At 49.9% G+C, this 9654-nt stretch overlaps 1 protein-coding gene across 1 annotated transcript; it reads right to left on the reverse strand.

Annotated features, from left to right (window-relative positions):
• Positions 1-264: 264 nt before the first annotated feature.
• FRAT2 (FRAT regulator of WNT signaling pathway 2) lies at positions 265-2502 on the reverse strand. Its single transcript, XM_082673511.1, has one exon. It carries the CDS (start codon positions 2323-2325, stop codon positions 1630-1632), a length of 696 nt encoding a protein of 231 aa, XP_082529637.1. The 5' UTR covers positions 2326-2502; the 3' UTR covers positions 265-1629.
• Positions 2503-9654: the final 7152 nt, after the last annotated feature.

The following is a 9654-nucleotide window of genomic DNA, read 5'->3' on the forward strand; positions in this document are numbered from 1 at the left end:
GACTATGTTCTTATTCCAAAAAGGGCGTGAAAGCCCACCTAGCATGTTTTTAAAAACCTGGACTGAATTTTCTGATCTTGTGGAACATCGACCCAGAAGCACTCATCGACTGCAGCTCCACTGGTCTCCATCTCACACCTCGACCCCAAAGTCCCCTCTCCATCACGACTTCATTATGAAAGGTGTCCCCTCTGTGCTTTTTCCCCCACCTTCCACCAAAAAGCCAAAGCATGCTCCAAAACAAAAACCAAATTTATTCAGCAGACACTTTAATTAAGAAATCCTATAAATCAGGACCACCACAATTTCAGACACTCCGGTGCGAAGTGTACGTCAATAGCTACATCTGGAGGATGAACAAGCCATTGAATCTTTTAAAAAAATTAGTTTAGCTCCTTTACAGTTTGGGGGTGGCACCTTACTTAAAGCACCGTCAAGTTTCATACGGGTAAAGCCTGCGGTTTCTCCTCTTGGAGAGTCCCATTTAAAAAACGGTTTCGGTCACTCACAAAGAGCTGGTGGCAGAAGGAAACTGAGGGGTGAAGACCCACGAAAGCTCAGACCTATGGCTCCACAGAGGACCAGAACAGAGCAGAAAAACAGCCGGGGTCTCATCCATGCAGTGAAGACATCAGAAAGGGTGGAATAAGAAAGGCCAGCCGGGAGGGCAGGAAAGAGACATAAGACATTGTTTATGCCTGTTTCTGAGAAATCTCATGGCACGGCCAGGAGTGGCCTCACGGGAGGAGGAGGAGCTCTGGACAGGAGAGAACAGAGAAAAAAAAATCTCTCTCCTCGCACAGCCCTCTCCACCTGTGTGTCCTCTGGAGACGCTAGGAGGTGGCGAAGCACAGACAGGGCTCTTCTCGGAGCGAGAGAAAAAAGACACAGCGGTCAGTTAGCTCTCCCAGGAAGCCCACAACCTTCCGTCCAAGCACACCGTGACCTTGAAACACAGGTGGCAAGGTCAAGTCATTTAAAAGTCCACATCCACCTCGACCCACCTTCAAAATTCTCCACCTCCCTACCCCCGACAACTGGAGCTCACATCTCCCACCTCGACCAGTCACCGATGTGATGGGAGAAAGGGGGCGGGCGATGCCAACCCACCCACCACCAAGCTTTTACATTCTTCTTCCCTCCGGAATTTCTTTGCACAGCAATTGTAGCACCATTTTCACTAAGTTCCTCCACCGGAAAATAAAATGTATTCGTGTCATCAGTTTTCAAGTATTCTTACAAAGCCCTCGCGATTCTCGCCCCTTGGAGCCGTATCTTTAAACAATCCAAGCACACGACACCCCCAAGAGTTAAGTCAGGTACAAGTTGATGCAAATAGCTGCCATAGTTCTCCCAGTTTTATCCCAGGTTCCTGTCCCCGAGGTGGCCGGGGAAATTCTCACGCGACACGTACGCGCCCTGGCCCGTGCATTTCTCCACACTCAAGTTTTCGCCGACTGCCTCGCCGGGGCGGGTAACTTCTCGGCTTGAGGTCTCTCCCCACTAGCCTCCTTGCAGCCTAGGCGGTCGCTCCCAGGACGGCAACGGCGGCTTCAGCTCAAGGTTGGGGAAGGCACAGGACGCCGTTGGGTCCCCGCAGCGGCTTCTTCCTCCTCCAGGGGCCCAGGGTCAGTGCAAGGCGCCGGAGGGCTGAAGGGCGACAGGGTCCGGTCGGCTGCGGCTGCCCCCGGGTCCGGGGGGTACCGCGGGGCCCGTGGCTGCCACCGCGGCGACGGCTCGCTGGAGCCTCCGCACGGCCTCCTTGATGAGGTTCCCCGAGAGCACCAGCTGCTGCAGGAGCCTGTGCGGGTCGTCGTCGTTGGCGCGCGCCCCGGCTGGGGGCCATCGTCGCTGTTGCAGGCGGCGGGAGGCGACAGCGCCCCGCAGCCATCCTCGCCGGCACGGCCCGGGCAGCGCGCTGGGGCTTGCGGCGAGCTCGGCCACAAAGTAGGGCGCAGCCCGGCCCCGCACCCGGCCGCGGTCCCCGAGGGCGCAGCGCAGGGCCCCCGGGGGCGCCGGACCCCCAGTCTCGGCCGAGGCGGGCGGCAGAAGCAACGGCAGAGCCGGGGCTCGGGCCTTGTCCGCCCGCACCACCGCCGGGGGTCGCGGGGGCTGCAGTGGCGGCCCCGGGGGCGCGCACGGGGAGGCAGGGCGGTCCTGCGCCGCGTCCAGCTGCAGCGTCTCGCCGATCTGGGCCACCAGCCGGTCCACCTCGCCCGAGCCGCCCAGAGTCACCGACTGTTCCAGTAGGAGGAAGCTGCCCTCCTCCTCCTCCTCCTCCTCTTCCTCGCCGGCTTCCTCTTCCTCCTCCCTCCGGCACGGCATGGCCCCCCGCGCGGGCACCCGGAGCTCTGCGGGAGTCGCCGGCGGCTCGGCTGCCCCCGGGGCTCGGTGGGCCGCGGCGGAGCCGGGCGCGGTGCTGAGGCCGAAGCCGGAGCCGGGGCGGACGCGGAAGCCGGAGCCCGCCAGGCACTCTCGCCGCGCGCCAGCAGCCGCGGGAGCCGGAATCCTACCGGCTCTGGTTGATTTGTAAACAATGGGTGACGTTGCCTCCGGGCCCTACCACCGCGCCGGGGCAGGGGGGACAAACGAGGAAGTGGCGCAGCGCGGGCCGTCACGGGCAGCGCAGGGCCGCGGCCGGAGCCTTCTTGTGTCTGCGCTGGGTGTTTGCTTAGGAGGGGATCTGGGGCATGAGGAGAGCTTCGTACTTCCCCGACCGGATTAGCAGCACAGGACTATGAAGACTCTGAGGTGGCCACGATTGGATTCTCCCACTAACGGACACACCCACCCACACACCCAACCACTCATCCTCCGACGCTTCCTCCCTCCCCACGTGTCAGCAAGACTTGGGCGGCCCCGCTCCCCCTCCCGCGCACCCGCAGTCAGCGGGGCCCGGGAGTGGTGGGGGAGGGGCGGGCCCTGCGACCAGCTGGCTTGGGAGGGGTGGGGCTGGGGAAATTGGGGGCGGGGAGGGGACTTCGTAATGGAGGGCGGAATGGCCCTGAGGTGGAGTCTCGGTGCCTGCTCCCTCCGCCTAGTCCTCAAGCGCTACGACCCAGCGCGAGAGAAAGACGCGCCACCGCCTGGCTAAAGACTTTGTTCATTAAAGAAAAAAAAAAAAAAAAAAGCCGCGCGGCCAGTAAAAAAAGATTTAAATAGAAATATAGGGCGATGAAAAAAACCTCTCTAATCATAGGAGTCAAACATGGTTCACATATTAAAAGTTTTTCTTTTCCAGCCTTTTTCTATAAAAGTGTTATACAAACAGCCACTCGTATACAACGTTATACACTTTTCCACTAGCATTATCCCGTAAACGGTGTTCGTGTTATTGCATGCGCCTTGAGAACATGTAATGATTACGCAAGTTTCCATTAAGTGGCTGTACCATAACTTACTAAATAATTCCTTTAACGTTTGCGGTTTACCTCATTTTACCGTTGTAAATAAGTGCGTGACTAACATTTTTGTGTGTAAAACGTTTTCCGTGTTGATTCTTTCCTAAGAACATATTCCCAGGAATGGGAATTCAGGTCAAAGGATATGGATATTTTAAGGTTTCTGATAAATGTACCAAATTGCTTTCCAACAGTTGGGTAAAGTTACTCTCTCATCATTCATGTGTAATCATACATTATTCGTTGCGCCTTCACTGGTATTAATACTTGAGTATTATAGTTATTTTTCTGATTTTGTAGGTGAAATGGATCTCATTTCAGTATTTATTTCTTTGCTTTTAGTTAGGTAGAGTAGTTTTCTAAATGTTTAACCAACTGTACTTCCTTTTTTTGTGAATAGTTCTCTAATAAGTTTTTCCTATTGATTTTTTTCTTTTGTATTTGCATGACTCCTCTACATGCCAGAAGTTCACTCTTTTCTTTCATAGTTTGCTGTGAATATTTCTTCGGTTTTTGTTGGTCCTGTGGAGTTTTTTTTTTTTCACTAAAACTTAAACTTTAATATAGTCAAATCTACATAAAGTACCTTCCTTTGAAACTTCTAACACAATGCTAAATTTAGTCTTCTTGCCTCCAGAAAGTTATTAAATATTACGTTCTATTTTCCTGAGATTTTTCTAGTGCCTTGATTTTTTTCAAATCTATCTGGATTCATTTTGGTCACTGGTGCAGGGAGATGATACGATTTTTTTCCCACCACAGAGCTTGTCAGGCAGGGCTGTAGTTCTTCAGGACAGAGGTGTTTGGGCACTGTAAACACAAGCTCTGCCCTGAGCAGCTCCCAGCTGCTGGTTAAGCCAAAGGTTGTAAGGACTGGGTGGGGCTGGGAATATTATGATCAGTCTGTGTGCGAAGTCGAGAAAAACCTTGAACAGGTTGTACCAAGACCTAAAGAGATTCACGTCTCATTCCTGCCGCGTCTGGGTGTGTGGCTCCTGGCAAATCAGTTTACAAGCGAAAACACATGTAAAATGGAAAAAATAATCCCAGCCCTGCCTCCCTCTGAGGATTGCTTTCAGGATCAAATAAGATAATGGGAGCAGGCTTTGTCAGGCATTACACAAATGTAACGTGGGATTAGGTCCAATGGTTTACTCACAGAGGCCTGGCTTAATTCCAGCGATTCCCTGAGGGAATCAGCTAATATATTCATGATAAAGTTTCCCCCTTACAGCCCACTAAGTAAAACGTACCCCCAAGGCATTACTCCCTTGAAACTGCCTTGTCCCTGAATTCTGCCCCGGGACCACCCTGACCTGGGATTGATTAAGGCCTTCTTGAAGTCAGCCCAAAGGCTCCCAAATCCCAAGGTGTGACCCCCTACAACTAGTTCTGCAGGTTTTGCTGACAGATCCTTTCCCAACAAGCAGCCTTCCTCCTGCATCTCTGTGGAGGGCTCTTCACACGCTTTACTGATGAGGACTGAAAGCCATTTCCCCCAGAGAGAGTGATTTTCATTTTCATTCTGATGGTACTTACTGGAGAATTTCAAGGGGAATGAAAATTAGGGGAGGGCTTATGGATTTCAGCAGAGTTAAATAAATGGGAATTTTTTTTTCTCCTCTCTGTAAGATGATGCCTGCCCGTAAGTAGAGAAAAGCAGTTTTATGCTCCATTGACTTTAAACATTAATGGAGCTGGTGTAGCTATTGTCTCTAACCCAGCATCCCTGGAAGTCGTTTTTCTTTTCTTGTCAGGGTAATTCCCATAGTGTTCTTAGTACTAAAGGAAATGGAGCTGAGATGGCATTCTTTTAAAAATCTTCCCTTTGTAATGTTGCTTTTGTGTGGAGATTGCTATGTAAATATGCTGGGACTTGGATATTATACTATTCATTATAAAGATGAATTCATTACAAAAGACCAGTTCCATTTTCTGGGGGCACTTCTCTGGAGAGCTCTGAGAGAGGAAAGTGCTGTGCTGGACCAGTGGGAGGCAGAGAAATGCCCTGGATTAGGAATCAAAATACAAGATGCTAGAGAGGCTCAGATGCAATTAAAAGTAATGAGAGGGTATCAGAAAGGGAGGCGATGAGAGCTGCGTGCCTGGCACGCTGGGCACCTGCCTGGAAAGAGACATGGAGGGTATTCAGCATCACCCGTGGAAGGACACAGAATTCAAGGATTTTCTGAATTTTTTTGGACTGCATTGAAATTCTTCGCAAGGAGTTTGCTTTCCACCTGGACTTTGTTTTCAGTAACCTGTACTCAGACACACCAGCGGGGATGAAGAGACAGACTCTAGGCTTGGAACTCCACCTGCATCCAGCCATGTCATCCTTCTGTGCCTCAGATCCTGAATCTGTAAAATGGAGGGTGATCCTTTCTTTACAAAATTGTTATATTACATAAGAATATGTATGGGGGGCTTCCCTGGTGGCGCAGTGGTTGAGAGTCCGCCTGCCGATGCAGGGGACGCGGGTTCGTGCCTCAGTCCGGGAAGATCCCACATGCCGCGAAGCGGCTGGGCCCGTGAGCCATGGCCGCTGAGCCTGCGCGTCCGGAGCCTGTGCTCCGCAACGGGAGAGGCCACGACAGTGAGAGGACCGCGTACTGCAAAAAAAAAAAATGTATGGGAAGACTTATCACATGACCTTGGCAGGGGTGATGCTGGAGTGAAGCTCTGAGAAGCAGAAATAGTCTTAGTGATGTGTAAGCCTAAAAAAAGGGGAATTCTATGCTGTGGTCCATGAACAGATGAATAAACAAGCTGGGGTAGAGCCATGCAATGGAATATTACTCAGCCATAAAAAGAAATGAAGTGCCGATGTGCTACAACATGATGCTCAAAAACATGCTAAGTGAGAGAAGCCAGAAACACAAGGTCATGCATGTGAAAATATCCAGAATAAGTAAACCCATAGAGGCAGAAAGTAGATTGGTGGTTGCTTAGTTCTGGGGAGCGAGAATGGTGGTGGCGGGGGAATGACTGCTAAAGGGTACGAGGTTTCCTTTTGGAGTGCTGAAAATGTTTTGGAGCTTGATAGCAGTGGTGGTTGCACAGTGCTGTGGGTGTACTAAATGTCACTGAATTGTACACTTTAAAATGGCTAATTTTATGCATGTGAATTTCACCTCAGTAAGAAAAATTCTATGCTGTATCTGGTATTTGATCTAGTTCTTTCTTTTTCTATAATTGTAACAGCAATCTATTTGGGGATTTTAAGTCATCGCAACTTCACCATGCTTCCAATGCAGGTCGCCGCTCTTTTTCGACTTTGAAGTCACATTGAAGATGTCAGATCAGCTGATTCCCTCACTCCTGTTGCATGATTTTCTGGCCAAGGTGAACTGGGTCTTTGTCTTCCCTTGCTAAGGAAGCAAAGGCTAGTCCAGAGGCAGCCAGGGGACCACGGTGGGCCTGATAAAGATCTTCAGTCGTCCTTCCCATCCCAAAGTTTTCTCCTGGTTACCTGCTTCTCTCCTTTGTGCTAAGGGTGTTGGTTGGGAAAGTGGATACAGTACAGTGCCTAAAGGGAAAGGGGTTACTTTTAATAAAATTACGACCTAGGTAATCATGATTAGAATTTGCCTTGGACAAAACTGTAGGTTCAGATCACAGATCAGTGGTCGCCAAAGGTTCAGTTGGTGGAGGGGAGGCTGTGACTACAAAGACGAGCACGGGAGTTTTGGGGGGCAATGGGGGGGCGATGGAATTGCTCAGTGTCCTGACTGTGGTAATGGTTACACACATCTACACTGGTGTTAAAACTCAGAACTGTACACCCAAACAACAAAACAAACTGTAAACACACACACCATATATTAATTATGGTGGCAGATGCATGGGTGTATATATTTGTCAAAACTCAATGGACCCTTCGGACTTCCCTGGTGGTCCAGTGGTAAAGAATCTGTCTTGCAATGCAGGGGACGCGGGTTTGATCCCTGGTCAGGGAACTAAGATCCCACACGCCGTGGGGCAACTAAGCCTGCACGCCACAACTACTGAGTCCGCGCACCTCAACTAGAGAGCCCACATGCCCTGGAGCCCTCGTGCCGCAACTAGAGAGAAGCCTGTGCCACGATGAAATATCCTACATGCCGCAACTAAGACCCAACGCAGCCAAAAAAATAAATTAAATAAATAAATGTTTTAAAAAACCTTAAAAAAAACTCAATGGAGGGGCTTCCCTGGTGGCGCAGTGGTTGGGAGTCCGCTTGCCAATGCAGGAGACACGGGTTCGTGCCCCAGTCCGGGAAGATCCCACATGCCGCGGAGCAGCTGGGCCCGTGAGCCATGGCCGCTGAGCCTGCGCGTCCGGAGCCTGTGCTCCGCAATGGGAGAGGCCACAACAGTGAGAGGCCCACGTACTGAAAAAAAAAAAAAAGAAAAAAAGAAAAAACCTCAATGGACACTTAAAATGGGTAAATTAATTATATGTGAAATATAACCGCAATAAAGTTGATTATCAAAAATTTGCCTTCGGGGCGACTTCCCTGGTGGCGCAGTGGTTAGGAATCCGCCTGCCAATTCAGGGGACATGGGTTTGATCCCTGGTCTGGGAAGATCCCACATGTCGCAGAGTAACTAAGCCCATGGGCCACAATTGCTGACCCCATGTGCAACAACTACTGAAGCCCGCGTGCCTAGAGCCCGTGCTCTGCAACAAGAGAAGCCAGCACGATGAGAAGCCCGTGCACCACAACGAAGAGCAGCCCCCGCTCACCGCAACTAGAGAAAACGCATGCACAGCAATGAAGACCCAACACAGCCAAAAATAAATAAATAAATAAATATTTTAAAAATTGCCTTGGAACATGAAAGACATATGCTCTATAAGTTCTCTATAAGTCACATCATATGGGAAAGTAGGAAAGATGACAAATGGGCTGCTGGTTGTGTGACAGACCAGGCCTCATAGGGTGTGGGAAGTCCTGGCAGGGTCACCACAGCCTGGAGCTCAGCTTGGGAGGCTGTAACCTCCCCCCATTCGCTTCAAGTAGGCCATTCTGGATTTTCCTCCTGGAGTAACTTTGCTTCTGGTTTCTTGGGGGAGGGAAGGCACAGGTGAGTCCAGCATCTACAGACCCTGACACACAAGTGCACTGAGGCCTTCTCTTTCCTGCTTCAGACTCGTGCAGGAAAACACCAGACCTCCTTGGAGACAGTGCTGGTCTCCTCCTCAGAAAAAGCACATGACTTCATTTGGGAAAACATAAGCCCATTTGGAAATACAGACTTGAGAACATTGTCTAAATTCATTCTTACCCGTCACAGGCCTGTGCCCCTATGTCTAGTGAGCTGTCCAGGGCCCACAGCCTTCTGGTCCTGACCAACTTTAGAGGGGGCACCACGTTGGGAGGTGGGTGACTTGGGTAGTAGTCTTGGTTCCTCCAGTACCTGGATGCTGGGGACAGCAGTCCCAGCTCTGGGCCTCATGGTCCCATTTGCAAAGCAAGCAGTTTGGACTCAACTCCTGAAGGCTGCCCTGGCTCTAGGATGCTGCGTGAGCAGCTCGGCTGTGATATCCAGGCCCATAATCTCTAACCCTTCATCGTACTACTCCTGCAAAATTAGGATGGCCAGCAGCTAGTGCCGAAAAAACTGACAAGGGCATTGGGAGACTTTGTGCTTTTTACTCTGTTTGCAATTCTGTAAAATGGACATAATAAAACCATCTAATTTAGGAGCTGTTCTAAGCAGAGAAGGAGGAGCCAGCTGCACCTGGTGCTCAGCTTGACAGCCCCAAGTAAACCACGGCCCCTCCCTCTTAATCCAGGCCCTGTGAATGCACACTTTTAGAAACCTATTAGCCTTGATTTGGGGTTCATTCTTTTCTCTCTACTACTATATGGTTTTAATATTTTCTTTTCTAGCAGTCTTGCCATATATTTGGCTTTTATTATATAAATCTGTGGATACAGACGGACTATACATTTAAGTAAAATAAAATTGCTGTCTCCCCCAAAGAACAAACAAACCTTCAAGGTTAAATTAGATAAGAATTTAGGTAATAATTCCTAGCATTTATCTGTAGTTATCATTGTGCCATGTACTGAGCTTAATGCCTTACACATACATTTTATCTTATCCTCAAAACAAATGTGTGAGTTAGATATGATCATCTCTATAGTATAATATAGAGATCTATAATATAGAGAGGATATTCTCTCTAGGGAAACTGAGGCACAGAGAAGTAAAGTAACCAGCCCAAGGTTACACAGCTAGCAAGTGGGGGACTGGCCTTTGG

The sequence above is a fragment of the Grampus griseus genome, assembly GCF_964374135.1.
Source record: "Grampus griseus genome assembly, chromosome: 16".
Classification (NCBI taxonomy): Eukaryota; Metazoa; Chordata; class Mammalia; order Artiodactyla; family Delphinidae; genus Grampus; species Grampus griseus.

Excerpts from the sequence above, each read along its gene's own strand:
- FRAT2 (XM_082673511.1), bottom strand. The coding sequence starts at position 2,325 with ATGCCGTGCCGGAGGGAGGAGGAAGAGGAAGCCGGCGAGGAAGAGGAG.